General features: G+C 32.5%; 1 protein-coding gene across 2 annotated transcripts in view; it reads left to right on the top strand.

The window, feature by feature from the left end:
- Positions 1-19792, top strand: part of LOC107852305 (anaphase-promoting complex subunit 6) — a 31261-nt gene extending 11469 nt beyond the window's left edge. The window contains exons 11-16 of one of the 2 annotated variants that reach the window (XM_016697371.2): positions 16689-16758; positions 16941-17023; positions 17306-17419; positions 19078-19177; positions 19290-19325; positions 19442-19792. In XM_016697371.2, the coding sequence (XP_016552857.2) occupies positions 16689-16758; positions 16941-17023; positions 17306-17419; positions 19078-19177; positions 19290-19325; positions 19442-19564 (526 nt within the window). In that variant the 3' untranslated portion in view covers positions 19565-19792. The remainder of the gene's footprint in view (positions 1-16688; positions 16759-16940; positions 17024-17305; positions 17420-19077; positions 19178-19289; positions 19326-19441) is intronic. The other variant, XM_016697372.2, reaches the window with a different exon arrangement.
- The last annotated feature ends 1000 nt before the right edge of the window (positions 19793-20792 follow it).

Raw genomic sequence — 20792 nt, 5'->3', positions numbered from 1 at the left:
TTCTGCCAAGTCTTGAGCAATTTAAAAGCTTTCTTTAGAAGTTCTCTTGCCTCTTTCTTCAATTTTGCATTCCCTTAGCAATCTAGTTCTAAAAAGGCTACTTGAGTTTGCAAGGTCGTGAAAGATTCGTGAGCGAATTGTCAAGTGCCGCACGGTGTGCTTAGTAGAAGTCTAAGTACCCATTTGGCCATAAGAATTTTTTACTTTTTTTCGAAAAATTATTTCACTTTATGGAATTTGAGGTATTTGGCCATGAGAATTCCAAATCCAATTCCAAATTGTTTTTGGAAAAGTGAAAACAAGTTTTACTTGTTTTAACTTTTTTCCAACTTCAGTATCAACTTTATTTATTGTTACAAATGACCCCATTTTTTTACTTTTACAAAAACATTCTATCAATTTCAGCCAACAACTGGAGTTAAATGCCTAGCTACCACATTACGCACTTCTTCCTACTTCCATCGATAAAAGAACTCAATGTTGAAGGCAACTTCAATTTTTTTCTTCTTCCTCAAAATCTCCCCATAATACAACGGGACCTTAATCCCTTCATTCATGTGACTCTTTATGTAACACCAACAATAAAGGCAACATTATTGTTTCCTTTTACATTTGGTTGTATCTTGTAGATAAATTAGTTAAGATAGGTGTCTTTGATAATCTTTTAAAATTGGGGGTATAAAATTATATTTAAAACAGTCTTTCCAAAAAGTCTAAAAATTTTTTCAAAAAGACATGGCCAAACACAACTCCAACTCCAACTTTAACTTCAATTCCAATTTCCCAATGCCTACTAAGTCCGTGACATGTAGATCAAATTGTTTGGGTGGTGCCCCAAAGTACTTTTGACATAATATGCAGTTGGAACAATATACAAGGAGAAACTTGTTAGAAAGAGTGGTGGAAGAATTTTCCAACTTGCATATGGTGGAAAATTTGAAAAAAGAGGAATGCAAGATGTTTTGGAGGCAGGTCCAGTCCAATCCAGAAGATCAAGTGCTCTTGCATTTCTCGTCTTTATTATTGGTGTAAAGAACAATTAGTTGATGTTGAATTGTTACTAGACTTTTTGGCCTCTTTGTAAGTTTTGTTCGAGACTGTATCTCTGGATATTATATACCAAACCTGTTTAGGGTGCTGATGAATATAACAAGTCACGAATTTTAAAAAATACCCTTCTTTAACCTATTAGACCCAACACGCCCTCACCATTATTTTTTGGGCGAAAAATGTCCCTAAAACTAATGGTTTGTTGGCTAGATGAGGCTTTATACCACATGGCGCTGTATGATTGGTCCATGTATTATTCCAACATGAATTAAATTACCCAACCCATATGTATTATGCCAACCCACCCATATAATTTAAATTGAATTCTTAATTATTAACCTCCCACACCGAGTCCTTTCTTCTGACTCGTATATTCCAAAAGAAAGCGCCCAAACAATTGTTTACACTCTTAAAAATCAATATCAATGAGTAGCATTATCCAATAAATATTTTTATGAGCAGTTATAGAAATGCAAACACTAATGAAGAGGATGGAAATGATCATTATTCTTAACTAAAGAAATTTCCACGAAGGGACACAATGAATTGATAAAGAGGTGATTAACTTACAACACAGCATATTTCTTGATATATTCCTAAGAAGAAATAAATCAAGATGGGGGTTAATAACAAGGGATTTTGAGTTTGATTATATGAGTAGTTGGGGTCAATACATATGGATTGAATAATATAATTCATATTGGATTAATATCTAAACCAATCATACATTGTCAACTTAGATTGGATGAAGGAATTAGCACAAACAGAAGCTCAAGTTGAATAATATTCTGTTTGTGCTAATTCTTTCATCCAATCTAAGTTGAATAATACTTTCTATCCAACTCGACTAGTAACTTAGTGATGACACTAAAAAGTAGTAACATCACATCTTTTAGATGGCTTCTCTGAAAGTTTCTTTCTTTGCTACAATTGATTAAAATCGTTGTTTTAGACAATGCATATGTAGAAAGCCTATTTGGTTCTAGTAGTTACTTTTCAAGATTTTTCTTTTTTTTCTTTCTATAGTGGAGATTTAAACCGTAATGACAGATCATGACCATATCATTAAAAGATTGTGTTAAGAATGAGTTTTGTTCTAATGCTCGAAATAATATCTCAAAACTTTTGTATGTTTTGCATTACTTGTGGGGATAAGCCTTATATTATAGAGTATATAACTTTGATCCATTTTCATGAGTTGCGACGGACACCTAACGAGTTACTATTCATTAGGTGAACGTTTGCATCAGTCACCATTCCTAACATACTGTTCAAAGTAGAGTCATATTATAAATAGATATTGGAAACATTGGAATAAACCTATTAAAAGTCAAATTATAGCCCAGAAAAGTGTTACAATGTCAAGACTCTAAGGGCACGTTTGGCGAGATGGATAAGGGGAGATAATTTTGGGACAAATTTTTAGTACTCTTTAATAGCTTCTTTGGTTACAAAGTTTGGGATAACTTATCCAATGTTATAAATGTATTTACATTATAGTGAATGTCTGTCAAGAATATAGATAAGATTTATCAAGATAGATTTAGTTGATATCTATTAGGATTTGAAGTATCTATCTTTTAGAGAGAAACTAAATGTAATTTTCCTTATAAATAGAGGGGTTTTATTCATTGTAAATCATCCTTAAGGACAAGAATACCCCGAGAGAAGTAAGAATTACTCTATCTTCTCTCTCTACTATTCTTCTTCTTCACTTCATATTTCATAACACGTTATCAGCACAAGACTCTACTATCTCAAGCAAATACTTTGAAAGTATTGTTAAAGGTATAAGAAAGCAATTTTCCAGGTAAGTTCAATAATCGAACTTTGAATATTGTTTCAAAATAATATACAAAAATTGAGAACGAATATTATGATCTATTTCCTGGAGGTTATAATCATTATGTAACTTTTTGTTACTACTTGTGGGATTGAGCAAAAATAGTACTTTATGATATTTTATTTGTGGCAAATACTGTTAAACTACAAACTTGAGATCTTGTATCAATTTTATTAAAAACATATGTTAGCTTATTGTTTAATTTGCTCTTCTAGAGCATCCCTCAACTTTAATAGAGTTCATGAGAAATGTACAATAATCGTCGGAAGTAATTATATTACATATATGTGGTTTACGTTGTAACAATATTTAATCTCCTCCAAAAGTGAATTTTCCTTAAAGTCATGTTGATTATGTCATTGATTGAGGTAAGACTCTGAATTTCATTCCACCGCTTAAAGGATAAGACAACGGGTTAAAGTCCCAATAGCCTAAGACGCTTTTACATGGATAAGACATTGAGTTTGAATCTCAATGCACCATATTGTTGATATAATGATGGCTTAGGCAAAATAATATGTACTTCATGAAAAGTCATGAAACATGTCCTATTGAATATGCTCCATTCCTGAAGTGAATATGGTAGCAGTACATAACATGTCTGAAAGAAGACAAGTGGTTGAATGAATGCACAGAAACATGGAAAAGGGACAATAATAATATTTTCACATGCTTGCATGCCTCGATCTTGAAAGAGGTTCTAAGCTATCATAATTTGATATGTTTAAGACACGATTATATTTCATTCCTGGGAATGAGAATTTCAATTGTTATAAGTACAGATCCATTCCCCTAAGGTGAATGTGATAATATTTAGTCAAGCTTATTAATACAAACGTGCACTTGGTTGTGATGGTATCACAATTCACCTCCGAAAGAGGCTGAATAATTTTGAAATATACTTCTGAAGTAGTAAATCTAAAATTTATTCATGTAATAGTAAATCTGAAATTTACTAAAGTAAAAGGTACATGTCATGGTAAATTTAGAGTTTGCTAGAATAAAAGTTCATAAATTGACATGAATGATTGCGACATCCCAAAGATGTGCATACTGAGTAGTGAGTATTGAACATATATTAAAGAATTCAAAAATTCTTCCTTACTTTTAATGTTGCTTGATCTCATGATAAGTTGATTGGATCAACTAATGTTGAGATTTGATCCCTCAAAATCTGAAAAGTATAAAAGGTGAATATGGGCCCGTTCACCTGTCATATGATCTATTAAGATGCCTCGATATAGGATGATCACTTGTACGTTTATTGTCAACCTGCAGTTTGACATTCATAAAGTTTTTTGCTCAATATAAATTGAGTTCAGAGCACAATTTTCAGATTATGGAATCAAGACAATTTATCTTGATAATGTTGGTTTGGTATTGAATGCCTTCGATAAATAACTAAACCATTGCTAATGAGAACAAAGCTCATGTTTTGGTTTGAAATATGGTATATTATATACAAAAGTACTCGTATACATCAAACCAATAAATTATGATTAATTCCTCCTCAAAGTTGGTTCTGAGTCAGGAATCACACATTGTCCATCTAATAGTTTTGATGTGCGGTATATAGGGGTGTGCATCGGTTGGTTCGGTTTTACATATTATCAGATCGGTTTATCGATTTTCGATTTTTAAATATGCTAAACCAATAAGATATTTTTTATCAGTTTTCGATTTATCGATTTTTAGTCCTTAACTGTTCGGTTTTCGATTTAACCGATAAGAAAATACTCATAAAATAGAAATAGTAGTAGCTAACATGAAAAAAAATCGAATCTTAGTTGCAAACAAAAATCCTACATAGTGTGTTTTAAGTTACAAGAATCTTCAAGTTTGAATTAAATGTTGTTAGGAGAAATAAGAGTTTGTATAATTAAAATAATAGTTTTGTTAATTTGTAGAATTTAAAGAGAAATTAAGAGAAATATATAATAAGTCATATATATATATATATTATGTATATATTGTTATTGGGTTATCGGTTTACCCAATAACCCAATAAGAAAAAAGCAAACCGAACCAATAACCCAATAATTTTTTTTTTATAAAACCATTAAAAAATCGTTAACCCAATAACCCAATAACAATAAACCAATAACATTTTTATCGGTTCGATTGATACAAGTACGACCTCGTAGATGGACATTTTTGAGCATGTTGAACGCAACCGAGAAAGTGCACACGTTTAAGTGTGAAGGAGGCTCCAAAACCGTCCATAATGTGCACTACATAGGCACGTATTGCTCACTTGGTCATTAAAGGGCCTTTTTGTTTTTTCACCTTTTATTTGTGATGTAATATAAATAGAACAACTTAGGGTTTTTGGGACTTAGTGGATTATTGTTGAAACTTGAGACATTGTAACATCCAAAGTTCTCTCTAAGTCTTGAGAGTGAACTCAAAATCGAAACTAGGGCTAGGCAAATGAAGATTCACTTGTGTTTGCATTGTTGGCTTGATACGTTGGTGTTTAAAGGAGGTAAAGTCCCTCTTGTGTCAACGTAGGAGTTAGGTGTTTGTTGTGTGTAGTGTTAAGGGTCCAAGAGTCCACCAAATTCTTGGGTTTTGAAGATTATACCCTCACTTGTCTAACTATCTATCTTGTATCTTGTTGTAAGTTTCGGTTTCTTGTTCTTGTTAATGAACCCGTGAGTCATTGTTATTGTAATATTGTTGTTCTTCATCTCTTTGTTGCTAATATAGTTTGGGTTGTTGGTTGATTGGTGTGTAAAACACATTGTATTCTCTCCTTTCTTGTTCTAGATAGTGAGTCCGAGAGTGGTCACCAAAGGGTCCTCTGTTCTCTTGAGCTTGTGGACTGTTTTTGGTGTGTGATTTTGTGTGTTCTTGGTCATTATTGTATCATCTGTTTATAGGTCGGTTCGGTTTTTGCACACCCTTAGTGGTATACGATTAATGAATATACCATAATGCACAAAGATGGATTTTCTAAAGTAAACTGAGACGTATGTTAGTTTTCCTAACATAAGGGGAGATTATAAACAGCTAAAAAATATGTTAGGAATTATAATCAGGTCCTCATTCAAATGATAATTCAAGTCAAATGCCGAAAACATTTCATATTTAAGCTTCAAGGGCTTCTATTTTATGTCCCTAAAGGATAAAGTCTATGCATGCGTAAAGCGTGGTAGACCAATCGGTTCCCAATGAAATAATCTTTGAAAAGGATAAGGAACAAATAATCATAATAAGAAGACAATGTGCTCTTGAAGAGTCTACGACATAACACTTCATAAAACTTTATGAGAAGTTCAAGTACTTGAAAATAATGAAGTGATGAGATCTCAATGTTATGTCACATTGTGAACCGATACGAAATGATATATCATCAATATCTTTGATACAATATTGGCGCAATATTGTAAAAGATTACGAGCATCTGAATTTTACGTTTATTTAAGCATGCTGATGTAGAACATTTATTAAGTGACATGAAAGGATGCATCTTGGTAAGCATAAAACTTATTTGATTTGCCGTCTAGATACTTGAAGATGTCACTCATGAAATGTTGAATATGGTCACTTTGACAAAATTTATATGAATTTTTTTTAAGGATTCAAAATGTTTGAAGCAAATAAAAGTTTCTTGAAAATTTATTTATAATCCTTATATTATATAAGCTTATAGCTTGAAAATTATTGGAACTCTTGGAGAGTTTTCAAAAGCAATAGATTATTTGCTGAAATGAGAAATATACCGAATTAGATTGGTCTTGAAGTACCATATCTTAGTGCAATTGATGCAATAATGTATCTTGCAAATGCTACAAGGCCGAATGTAGCCTTTTCGGTTAGTTTGTTAACAATGTATAGTTCTGCTCCTACTAGGAGACATCGAAATTGGATCAAACACTTGATCTTATTTTATTCTAAAGATTGCAATCTCGATCTTGTTAATTATAGTGATGCTGGATATTTATTTAACCCACATAAATCTCGATCTCAAACATGCAATATGTTCACACGTGGGGATACTGTCATATCTTGAAGATATACAAAACAATCTATCTAGCCACTTCATCGAACCATGTTGGAATAATAGTTATTCATGAATCAAGCCGAGAATGTGTATGGTTGAAGTCCATGATACATCTCATTAGAGAAAAATGTTGTTTGAAATGTGATAATGTACGCACACTTTTATACGGAGATAATGCAACATGCAGATCACATTCTTAAGTGAGGATTCATAAAAAGGAGATAGAACGAAACACACTTCATCAAAGTTTTTCTATACACATGAGTTACAAAAGAATGGTGATATTTACGTAGTGACAATATGACTGATTTATTCACCAAGTTTCTTTCAACTGCAACTTTCAAGAAGATGATGCACAAGATCGGGATACAAGGATGTTCTCATTAAGGGGGAGTTAATATGCGTTGTACTCTTTTTCTCTTACGAGGTTTTGTCCCACTGGATTTTCTTTGTACGATTTTTAATGAGGCAACCTATATGCGTATTGTTAGAGATGTATACTTTTTTTCCTTCATTAGATTTTTTTTTCGACTGGGTTTTTTCTAGTAAGGTTTGAGCGAGGCACATTATCTATTAATTAGATATTCAAAGGGGAGTGTTATAAATGTATTTACATTATAATGAATATCTATCAAGAATATAAATAAGATCTATCAAGATAGATTTAGTTGATATCTATTAGAATTTGAAGTATCTATCTTTTAGAGAGAAACTAAATGTAATTTCCCCTATAAATAGAGGGATTTTATTCATTGTAAATCATCTTGAAGGACAAGAATTCCTCAAGAGAAATAAGAATTACTCTATCTTCTCTCTCTACTATTCTTGTTCTTCACTTTATATTTCATAACATCCCAGGATTAATAATTAATACTGGGATACGTTATCCCTACCTTTTGGTGGAATAATAATCTTGGAATAGCTTATTTCATGATAATATAGCGAATTACCCCCCCCCCCCCCCCCTCCCTCGTCCCTTTGCATCACTAATATTAAAAGGTAAATAAGGGTGGAGGGTACTTTTGTAAACAAACAACTTATTCAACTGTGCAATGCATATTATTTTTAAAGCTAAATAAAGTGGAGGGTATTTTTGTAAACAAACAACTCATTATTAGAAACTATGCAATGCATATTAATTTAATACAACAAACCAAACAATCAAAAAGAAATAATATCGGATAACTTATCCTAGCATAACTAATCCCATCATAACTTGACTTCAAACCAAACGACCCTCAAGTACAAGGAAAAAGAGATGCGGCCCATAAAATTGAAAGTAGAAAGTATAAGCATAACAGTCACCACAGACAAGCTGTGGTTGGGTTGCCTCAGGAAAATCTGGAACACTGCCTCAAACAAAGATCAATGATGTTCCCTGGTAACACTAGTAGAGGAATCTGCACAGAGCTGTAAGTGATTTGGTGAGCCACAGGAGCTTAATAAGATCACTGACCTGCTTCTCTGTCTTACCCTGTGGAATAAGTCTTCAAAACTAGTCTGCGTGCAGCGAACAAGGTATAACACACCGCCATAACCATAGCAGGTACAGTATAACAAATCAATAGCCATCAAGCACGAAATAAAACACACAGTTGTACCGAACCCTCATGAATAGGATCACTAGAACGTATAGTGGATCCTATGCAGATAGAACTGCTAGACCAATAAACAACTTGATATTGATATCCATACAGCTGAACAAGGCACACAAAAATCATAGTGCAAGCAAACAATATCATTTGATGCAAGTTATCGTGGCATAAACATCGAGTATGTATAGCAATGTCAAATAGCGTAATATGCGTCATGTCAATGCAAAAACTAGGATGCCATGCTCATATTAATCGGAAACATGTGTAGATAATGCACACATATCTGAACAATATCATGTCATAGTCATAAGTGAGTATAACATATCCCATAGAGTCAACCTATCTCGGGAAAAGACATTATTTTCATCCTAAACACCCGAAAATTCGAAGACACACTTAAACTATTGAAGCGACCTAATACACACCTGTACTAAAAAGAATTTTTCTTCACCTTGTAAAATGTTATATCACCCTCATAAGGTAGGGTGTTCCACATGCGCATGCCACATCAGCGCCACGTTAATACCACACAAAAAACACAATAAATTTACTATTTTTCCTACTTTTTCTTGTTTCTTTTTAATTTAAACTTTTTTCTTTTCATTTTCTTCTGTACCCATCTCAAAACCTCCATTGATATGGATAACATCATCATAGCCAAACACAAATCACCAATTACCAACAAAACTGCTATCATCTTCAATTTCTTCTAACTTTGTCATCCATCTTTAATTCCTTTTCTCTCCTTTTTAATCAATTTTTCGACGAGATGACAATTTTTTTAGAGTGATGGAAGAGACATGGAACGAGTCTCGTTAATGAGAGAGAGAGATCGAAAGAGAAATCTAAATTTGAAATCTGCCCGACAAAAATCCGATAGAAGTGTTGAAAAATGAAATTTGCCGGATTAAAAATTTTCGATAAATTAAAAAAGGCCATTCTTTATAGCTCTCAATAAAATTGATAATCAAATTGTTCTTCGCATTACTATTCTATCAATCAAAAATAGTTGAGATATTTATATTAATAATGGTGGATTAGATTACGAAATTGGTGGTTACAAGTGATGGAATTGATGGTGGTGGGTCGAGTGATTAAACTTGTGGCATTGATAAAAGTAGTGATTGCAGGTGATGAATTGATGAAATTGTTAGTGGTGATTTAAGTGATGAAAGAGGTGATGAAATTGAATGAAAAATCAATAATGGAGAAAGAAGAAAAATCAGATTGATGAAGAAATTTCTTCAAAGAAATATAAGTTTCAATCACCAGGTAGAGTTGATTGAAAAAAAAAAAAAGAAATAGAAGACCACAACAGGTGAGGTGTGAAGAAGATTCATGGGGCCGGGTGGGGTGGTGGTGAAGAAGAGGATGCATGGTTAGGAAGGGAATTTTTTATTTTTATTTTGGCTTTAATTATTTTACCCATGCATGCATTTTTTTTTTTAATTAATTATTTTGCCACGTCATTTTTAGGGTGCATAAAAATTCACTTTTAAGTAGTTCAAATGTGTATTAGGTTGCTTCAATAGTTTAATGTGTCTTCAACTTTTCGGATATAGTTTAAGGTGAAAATGATATCTTTTCCCAAGTATCTCAAACATAGTGTTTTTAGCTCAAAAGGAGCACACGTTTAAAGTTCTATTTACCTTGTAACCAACGAGTTCCCTCATCTTGAAACATTCAAATCACCTCTCAACCAACCCAGAATAACATCAATATATGCAAAATATCGATCAATTGTTGGCAACGTAATCAGATTTGTGGGTAGTTTGTTGCATTTGTTTAGGAGTCAATAAGTTGTTTCCTAGTCTTTAGGCTATAGGAGTAGTGGAGTCAGTTTTTAGATTCAGATATTTTAGGAGAATTAAACATGCTCATTTTGCTTACTAGTTTTCATCTATTTAAGACTCTTGTAACAACGTATTTGGAAGTATCAATACAAAGCACTTTCACTTGCATATTACTTTCATTTTGCTGCCGTTGCTGTTAATTTCTATCATTTGATATTCAAGCTAGAAAGAGTTCTTATTCTTTTTGTAGTACTATCGCAGCAGCAAACAATAGACTCTGAAAATTTGTTCAGGCCGTTATTCTACGCTTCGATGGTCATTACGACCATTGGAGCATGTTGATGGAGAACTTCCTTAGTCCAAAGAGTTTTGACCAGTTGTTGGTATTGGCGTGCAAGAGTCAGCCACAGGTACTGCCTTGTCGGAAACAAAAAAGGCGGAGTAGGACAGTCTAAGCTTAAAGGATCTCAAAGCAAAGAATTGGCCTGACCGCCACGGTTATCCCCAAAAAAAAAGAAAAGAAAAATCTGAAGCATTTGAAACTTTTAATAAGTTTAAAGTGCTTGTTGAAAATGAAGTTGGTTGTCAAATTAATTGCTTGCGGACTGATCGGGGTGGCGAATACAACTCACAAGAATTTGTAGAATTTTCTGAGAAACATAGAATTAAAAGGCACCTTATAGTAGCTAGCCTACATACCTCAACAGAATGGTGTGAAAGGAAAAACCGCACAATTCTTGATAAGGTGTGTAGTCTTTTAAAGAGAAGTGGCTTACCAAGAGACTTGGGCAGAAGCAGTTCTTTGGAGCGTTCACATATTGAATAAATGTCCTTCCAACTCTATTTGAAATATGACACGTAGTTTAAGCTTGGAGCAGGCGTAAACCAAATGTTGTACTTTTGGATTTTTGGGTGTATATCATATTCACACATCCCTGATGCTCCGAGGAAGAAGTTGGACGATAGAGGCTAGAAATGTATTTTCCTTGGCATTGATGAGAAATCAAAAACTTATCGTTTGTTCAATTCTGTTACGGAGAAAATTATTATTAGCCGAGATGCTATTTTGGATGAAGAAGCAATCTGGAATTGGAGCGATAACAGTTGGTTTCAACATATTCCATTTTCTGTTGATGAAGAATCGGACCAACCTTTGGAGATTAGTTTACAAGCAAGTCCAACTATACAAGATGCTAGAGGTGTTGAGCATGAATCAGGTGATGCTTAGCTCAACAACGAATGTCCTCAACGTAGTAGAGGAACACTGAGCTGGATGGAAGATTATGAGATATATGAGATTAATAAATCTGGAAATACAGTTAGTCATTTTTCTTTATTTTCAGATTGAGATCCTATATCTTTTACTGATGCCGTCAAAGATCCAAAGTGGCAGCAAGCCATGGATGATGAGATAAGATTAGTTGAAAGAAATAATACTTGAAAATTGACAAATCTTTCAGGAAATCAAAAAACCATCAGTGTCAAATAGGTTTACAAAACAAAGTTGGAGGAAAACAGAGAGGTTGACAAGTTCAAAGCTCGCTTAGTAGCAAAAGGCTATAAGCAAGTATATGGTGTTGCCTATGGAAAGGTGTTTGCTCTCGTTGCTCAGTTAGATACCATAAGGTTGGTGATTGCTTCGGCTGCTCAAAATGCTTGAAAAATCTTCCAGTTAGACGTGAAGTCTGCCTTCCTACATGGTGAACTACAAGAAAAGGTATTTATCGAACAACCTCCTGGACCACCTCCTTCTACATTGTGGGCTTACCATGCGATTATGGTGGGATATGTTTAGATTGTTTCACAGTTCTTGCTAATGCCAAAAACTGTGAAAGGTCTGATGCTAAGTTGGACGAAGGGGATAAGGCGGAGAAGACGAAGGGCTTGGAACATGGTTCCGATAGTGTTAATATGGGTAGTTTGGAGAGAGAGAAATAGAAGAGCTTATGAAGGTGTAGAGTCGAGTTTCTTGTAATTGAGGAGTAGTCGGGCTCTTTATTTTCTTTTGGTGTAAATAGAAAGTTCCTTCTTGCTTAGAGGATCGGGTGGATTTTATAGAGCTTCATATTTTGTAGAGTTTAACCTTATGTATATGACCGATTTGGGCATGTTTATGAATGAAAACACTTTTACTTGATAAAAAAAATTGAACCACCTCCTGGCTATGTGAAATTGATGTTGAGATAAAGTGTTTAGATTGAAAAGGGCTCCTTATAGACTAAAACAAACTCCAAGAGCTTGGTATAGTCGTATAGGAATTTCGAAAGTGTCCATATGAACATACTCTACAACAACAACAAACCCAGTGTATTATTCCCACATATAAACATACTCTTTATATAAAAAAAGAAGATGCAGGGGTCTTAAGGGTATGTTTATATTTGGGTGACTTAATTTATACCGGAAGTGATATGGCTATGATTGAGAATTTTAAGAAGTCCATGATGGTTGAGTTTGACATGTCGGATTTGGGTATGATACATTACTTTCTTGTTCGAGAAGTGAATCAATCTACCGACGGTATTTTTAGGGGTGTGCATTGGTCGGTTTGGTTTGATTTTGTGTATTATCGGTTCGGTTTATTGATTTTTGGTTTGTCAGCACGCTAAATCGATAACCAAGCTAATAAGATATTTGTTATCGGTTTTTGATTTTGGACCTTAATGTCTCGGTTTATCAATTTAACCAAAAAGAAAATGCTCATTTTATTTTTTTTTTCACCTTCTTTTCTTATTTTCATATGTTCATATATATACACACTATCTTCATGCACAAAAGTCTACACAAAGTAAAGTAGAAGCAAATTCAAATACATTATTACTAAAACAAATTTGTTCTCTTTGGTTAAGTTGCGAACTTGAATGCAGTAGCAATCGTTAGCGATCTCTCAAAAAAGAAAATCAATGTAGGTTTATAGTTAGATATTAATGGCGGAACCCAATAAGCCAACATGTTTATAAAGAAAAGAACAACACTAAGACAACAACTATAAAATGCAAAAAAAACAATAGGGTTATGTATTTAAAATATAAAGTAACTATTATATACCTAGGGATAAAAATATAATTTTAATATAATTTTAGTGGGTTATCAGTTTAATCGTTAACTAAAACCTTAAAACCAAAAACCGAACCGATATCCCAATTAAAAAAATTCTAAAACCATTTAAAAACCGTTAACCCAATAACCCGATACCGATAAAGATTTATTGGTTTGGTTTATCGATTAATTCGGTTTTTGCACACCCTTAGGTATTTTCATTTCTCACAAGAAATATGTGCGAGACACTCTGGACAGATTTCAGATGAAAAGTTGTAGTTCAGTGAGCACACCAATGGGGAAGGGTCTGTAGCTCGTCAAAGAACCTGAAGTGAGAAAGGTGGACAACACTTTATACAAGCAAATAGTGGGAAGCTTGATGTACTTGATGGCAACAAGACCTAATGTTATGCATGCTGTGAGTCCCATTAGTAGGTTCATGGAGAGTCCAAAAGAAATGCATTTACAAGATGCCAAGAGGATTGTGCAGTACTTGAATGGTACCAATTACTTTGGAATTTTTTATAAGAAGAAAGTAGCTGGCGATTTGGTTGGTTGGTTACACTGATAGTGACTATGCTGGAAATCTCGAAGACATGAAAATTACTGCAGGATATGTTTTTCTGCTGGGGTCTAGAGTTATTTCTTGGTCTTCAAAGAAGCAACCTATTGTTACTTTGTTAACTACCGAGGCAGAGTACTTCGTTGCAACATCGTGTGCTTGTCAAGCTGTTTGGCGGAGGAATATTCTTGAAGAACTTCATATTAAGTAGGAAAGACCAACACCAATCTATTGTGATAATACTTCGGCAATTAATCTTTCAGAGAATCTAGTTGAACATGGACGAAGTAAGCATATAGATGTGAAGTATCACTTCTTGCGTGATCTAACTAAGGATGCACAGATTTGCCTTATTTATTGCAGAAGTGAAGAGCAAATTGCTGGCATGTTCACAAAGCCCCTGAAACCATTGTCATTCCTAAAGCTGCGTGATCCGCCTGCTGTTTGCAAATTAAACTGAAAGCTGTTTCAGTTTGAGGGAGGGAATGTTGACAACTGATGCAACGCAATCAGTTTTGTGGGTTAGTAGTTAGTTTGTTGCATTTATTTAGGAGTCAATAAGCTGTTTCCTAGTCTTTAGGCTAGTAGTGGAGTCGGTTTTTAAATTCAGATTTCTTAGGAGAAAACAAACGTGTTCTTTTTGTTTACTAGTTTTCATCTATTTAAGACTTGTAACAGCGTATTTGGAAGTATCAACACAGAGCACTTTCACTTTCATTTTGCTGCTGCTATTGATTTCTATCATCAATGATATCAGTTATACTATTCGGGGTCAATCCCATATTTTTAGGTCAATCCAAAGTTAAAGTCAATAGATGATCAATCAAAAAGTCAACCCTTGGTCAAACAGTCTAATCACGTAAAAAGTTGTTGAATTGGATTACCCATAAGCTCGTGATTCCAATTTATACCCTGCTAATTCCTTCATTGCTATCGCATACAAAGTCACACAATCGCAGAGGCTGATCAAGTTAGACCTTCACTGTCGCGGTCAAATCAATGCGACCGCAGAGAGTAGCTAAGTTAACTCTCTTCGTAGCCCTTTGTGATCGCGGTGTTCACGTCGCGATTGCGGAGGATCGACGTTTTTTAACCTCTGCATTCTGGTCCACAGTGATGCAATCACAGAGAAAAAGTGTCCCCTTGACTGGTCAACTCTTCACCGTGATCGCCGTAGCCATTTTGCAATCATGGCTTGCACAAGATCTGGCCACCAGATTTCAGCCACTGGCAAGCTGCAAACTTTGTCTGATACCACCCTGAACCACTCGGTCTCAACCTGAATTATGTTTACAGGCCCCAAAACAAAATACCAACCTATACAAAGTCTCAGAACATGAATTGAAACACAAATAATAAAAAGGATGGGTTGAGTTCTTAAATGAATTAAACTCAACTGAAAGAAAAAAATGCACATACACAAAAGGAAGACGGAGTTTATTAGAATGTAGATAAATTTTGAACTTTGCCCCACTCGAGTAACTTCCTATCTTGGCGGTCCCTCTTAATACTTATAATATATACTAGACATTGAAGGACCCGTCTTAATTTAGGTGACACAAATATAATTTAGATAATTAATTATTAAAATAATTTTAGTTTTTAATTATTGTGATTTATAATACTATTTCTTCTATTTCAATTTAAGTGACACTGATATAGTTTCAAAAGTTAACTTATGTGGCAGTAATATAAATTCGATAGTTAATCAAATGTTTTATGTTGATATATCGTTTTGTGTCTATTTTATGAAATATTATTAATTTTCTAATGCGACCATAATAATTAATTAGAGGTAATATAATAAAATCACGATTGGAGTAGCAAAGAACTCACTTCTTAAATGACTTATAATAACTAATTAGAAGTGATATAATAAAATTATTATAAAAAATACTTGTGAAAAAAGCATAAATAGGCATCATATAAGACATCAAGTTAATTTAAAAAATCAAATGTTAATTTATTATTTTTTGTCAATTTTATATTTTTTATTGAATATATATTTTTTTTAATACTTATATAACCTATAGTAATTAATTTGGGATAATATAGTAAAATTACTATTAAAGCAGCTAAAACAGACAACACTAGTAGGCATGTCGATTATTTTATTTTTTTATTTAATATTATAAATTTTTTAATACTTAAATAACTTATAGTAATTAATTAGGAATAATATAATGAAATTACGGTTGAAACAGCTGAAGCAAGCAGCATGCCTGCTTATTGCCACTTATTATATTCTCTTATATTATTAATTTTTCAATGTTTAGACGATCATAACAATTAATTAGGAGTAATATAGTAAAATCACGATGAAAGCAATGAAACACACGTCTTAAGTGACTTTTAATAACTAATTAGAAGCGACATAACAAAATTACTATAAAATATATATGTATTATAATTAATTAATGGTGGTACAATAAAATTACAATTGAAACAGTTATAAATGTCTATTTTACTTTTTGTTTAAATAAAATTATTAATTTTTTAATATGTAAGTGACTTATAATATTTAATTATGGATACAATAATTAATTAGGAATGCTATAGTAAAATTACGATTGAAGCAGCTGAAGCAGACATGTCATAAATGTCTATTTTAATTTTTTAATTAAATATTATTAATTTTTTTAATACATAAATAACGTATAATAATTAATTAGGGGTGATATAGTAAAACTACAGTTGAAGCAGCTGTCGACCTCCTGCCTGCTTCAGCTACTTAACTCGCTCTTATATTATAAGAGAATATTTTCCTTGACAGGTTGAACACTTAATTTTCTTATTCCAGGTACCATTTGCCTACTTTGTACATTGGAATGGAATATATGCGAACTCATAGCTTTAAACTGGCTGAGCAGGTGATTATACAGAGTCTGTGGCTTCCAATTTTCAATTCTTAGTTATGCTTAAGGTGTGAGAAAACATATTCTGTTCTCTGAGTTTGCACAAGTGTGCATGCTGGTTGTTCACCCTGAAGTCTATTAACATTTGATTGTCTGGAGTTCCCCTGAATAACAGTGCTGATAATGTTTCCCTTTAGTTTTTTATGCAGGCAAAGTCCATATGCCCCTCAGATCCACTTGTATATAATGAACTTGGAGTTGTTGCTTATCATATGAAGGAGTAAGGATCTGTCTTGTGAAATTTGTGGCATTTATAATTTAGTTGCATAACCTAATTATTTAAAAAGCTGCATTACATTTTTCTCTCGTTTATCCTCTAGAAGTGATAAAACATGTAATTTCTGTGTTAATCTCGAGCAGTTCATATTTTGAAAATTATGGGTGTATTGTTCTGAAGTCTTGTTCAACCTAGTTTACTCTATTATCTTGCCCCTTATTACCAAAAACTTTGCTAATTTTTATCTGGTTATATCATTTTATTTCTCTCTCCTAACTCTTACAGGTATAAGAAAGCAGTGCAATGGTTTGAGAAAACTTTGGCTCACATTCCATCTTCTTTAAGTGAGATGTGGGAATCAACTATAACCAATCTTGCTCATTCTCTCAGAAAATTGAAGTAATTGACTTATGCTACTATTAGCTCTGTTTGTACAAGTTTTATATTTTGGTGGCCATTTGTTTTCCTTGTTAGATGCAAAAATAACATAGATACCTCCAGGTTTGCTATCATATTTGTTTCGGTTAATGTGCTAATTATAGCTTGTTTGAGATTGCTTTTACCTCAAAAAAAGCACTTTTTTTTTTGAGAATTCAAACACATTGCTTTTTTTTAAAAAAACATTTTCCGGAAAAGATATTTATAAAAGTGTTTCTCAAATAAGTTGTTTTCTAATAGCAATCTCAAACAGGCTCTTAATTAGTTTACCACCCGGGAAAAGCTGAACAGCTTCACCAGCAGTGTGATACTAATTTTTCTTTTCTTTGAAAACATGCAATGGTGTTATTATATGGAAGACGCTTTGGATCAATTGAGAGAGCTTTTTAATCCTTAGGTTATTGACTATACGCCCATTTTTTCGTGAATTAATATTAGGGGCATCGAATTTGCCCAGAGGCGGGTGGAGGCTTTATTTAGAGAGTTACCAATTATATCATTCGGCCATCTAGTGCCAAATGGCTGAAGTATATACCACAGATACATGGTTGTATATGGTGTGTATATGTTGTATGGTGTGTATATGTCGTGTATACGTATGTATATTATATGTATAGATATGTAGATAATATGTATAGGTATGTATAGTATATTTAAGGGAAAAGGACACTGTGTAACACTTTTTAAAACAAATAGCCCAAGTTGACATTTTTACCAAAAGGGGCTAGTCGGGTATATTTTCACTTTATAGCCATTTTCTAATTTGGGTCATTTTGGCCGATGTAGTTCAGATACAATCCATATAGAATACTGATACAGTTTTCAACTTAGGTCATTCGGCCCTTTTAAAAATATTTCAATTTTTTTTTCTTGCTATAAATTTTTGAATTGAAAAAATATTCTGTTTTTTTTTATTGTTTAGAAATAATAATTAAATATAATTATATAAAAATGGTATAATTGTTATATAGAATATGTATTTATATAAGATATATATATATAGAAATTGTATAATTCTATAAAATATGTATATGTATAAAATATATATAAAAATATATAGAAAATGTATAAAAATTATATAATTATAGTTTAAAACGTGTAAAAAAAAAAGTACAATTATTATATAAATTGTGTATCGAAACTGTATAATTTTCTTATAGAATATTTATATGTATAAGATATGTATAGAAACTGTATAGAAGGTATGTAGAAACGATATAAAACAAGCCAACAAGTTGAAATGACTAGAAAGTGGAATTTAAATTCCATGGCCATTTTCATGGAAATAGTTTAATTTGAAGTGTTGTTTCTGTCATTTCCCTTATATTTAACTACTACCTATACACTCCATAGTATGTAAACTAGATAACCCAAAGGTATTGGGCTGTGATATTCTCCTTTATTCAATTGGTTCAGCTTAACCCAATATTTTGACATAGAACACGATAGATATATGTGAAAAATAAAATTTAACGCATATTAACCTTTTAACCGCTAATTTTGGGCGTACAATGAGTTCAGTGTTAAAAATCTTACAATTTAAATCTTGGAGTTGCCTTCGAATGTAAGTTGATAAACATGTTAGCTATGGATGAACACAGAGCTAAACTTTCTTTCAGGAGGTGCAATGAGGCAATTGCATATTATGAGAGAGCCCTTGCATTGTCTACGAGAAGTCTAAGTACTTATGCTGGTCTTGCATACACCTATCACCTCCAGGTAATTAATCTCCCAAAAAAAAATTTCTGTAGTGGTATATTATGTCCTTGTTCAGGGTTGCAAAAAATTAATGTTAGCTTGGCTTTTATATGTTGCTCTTGCTATTCTGCAGAATAATTACACAGCAGCTATTACATACTACCACAAGGTGACTTTCCAACTCAATATGTGAATATACTGAATTCATTTTAGTTAAACATGAAGGAAAATGTTAATATTTGGTCTAATAGTTTTACATCGAGTTTTGTTCCATTTCCCAAACAGGCTTTGTGGTTCAAACCAGATAATCAGTTCTGCACGGAAATGTTAACTTTAGCTCTTGCTGATGAAAGCCGCCATGGAATTGACCCCATAGTTGAATCACGTTCAGGTGGTCTATTTATCTGACATGGAAGCTGAGGAAGAGAATTCTCTGGCAATGTTATTTGTATGTGATTTTTTATAATGATTTAGGAAAAGAATCTACAGGGTACACTTTTATCTTGTTGTATCATAGACTAGCAGGAGCAGGTGTCTCTTTGTATCTGTAGCTAGTTCTTGCAGTTGAAGCCCATATACTGTATAAAGCATAATGATTTTTTAAAAACACAATATGATTGCATTCCTTTTGTCTTCCGTTATGGGTAAAATAGCTAAATCGACAACATGTATTGCATGAGACTTTGGTTCCTTTTAGGCACTTTTACATATTAAAATATGGTGTTTTAGACCCCTTTGTTGTTGATCAAGGCTGTGAGCCGTTGATATACTTGAGTTGGACAAGTGTGATGCGGATTAAAGGGAAAAAATTTACAATGGGAGTCACAGCCAACAAAAATTGTGTGCCATTAGTTTTTTGACACATGGATGATAGGCCTACTTTTTTAATTTTATAATAAAAACAATGAATAGGAAAGAGAATATATTTATATACTTCACGTGGGTCTTAGTTGGTACTATAAATTATGTTAAGTAAATATATATAAAAAAAAAAAAAAAAGGAGATTTACATGCCTCTGGTAAGTAAAAATAAAAAAAAAAAAAAAAAAAAAAAAAGGAGATTTATATGCCTCTGGTAAGATGCAACAACGTATGTATAGTGTAAAAATATAAATTTTGTTCTTTATGATTTCATAAAAGTCTGTAAATTTTGATTTATTTGAGTTTAAAATTGCACCAAATTTATGTATTAGTCAAAATTGCACCAAATTTATGTATTAGTCCTATTTTTATTAATAAGTATTCCATTTGTTTAAATTTATGATTTTTTTTAATTTTTTCTTAAAAAAACATATTTTATATTTAGTACAATAATATTTTCTTTGAAATCTTACAAATAGAATTTGAGGAAGGTAGAATGTATGCAAACTTTATTAGAGAGGATGCTTCGTCTTTTTTATTTTAGTGATAATTTAATTATAAAATACTATATATTTTACTCTCAAAGAAGTAATTTATAATCAAACAAATCATTTCGACTTATAAAATGCTATATTTTATCCCAATTCAAAAGTCTTTCTTTATTTCTTAAACATATATCAAGTCAAAAATTTCACATAAAATAAAATTATGAGAAAGAAAATCAATTGTTGCCTTTTTTTGAGTTAATAGGATAGAGAGAGATTATAAAAAAAAA

The sequence above is a fragment of the Capsicum annuum genome, chromosome 9 (assembly GCF_002878395.1).
Source record: "Capsicum annuum cultivar UCD-10X-F1 chromosome 9, UCD10Xv1.1, whole genome shotgun sequence".
Taxonomy (NCBI): domain Eukaryota; kingdom Viridiplantae; phylum Streptophyta; class Magnoliopsida; order Solanales; family Solanaceae; genus Capsicum; species Capsicum annuum.
This window is presented reverse-complemented; position numbering and strand designations above follow the sequence as displayed.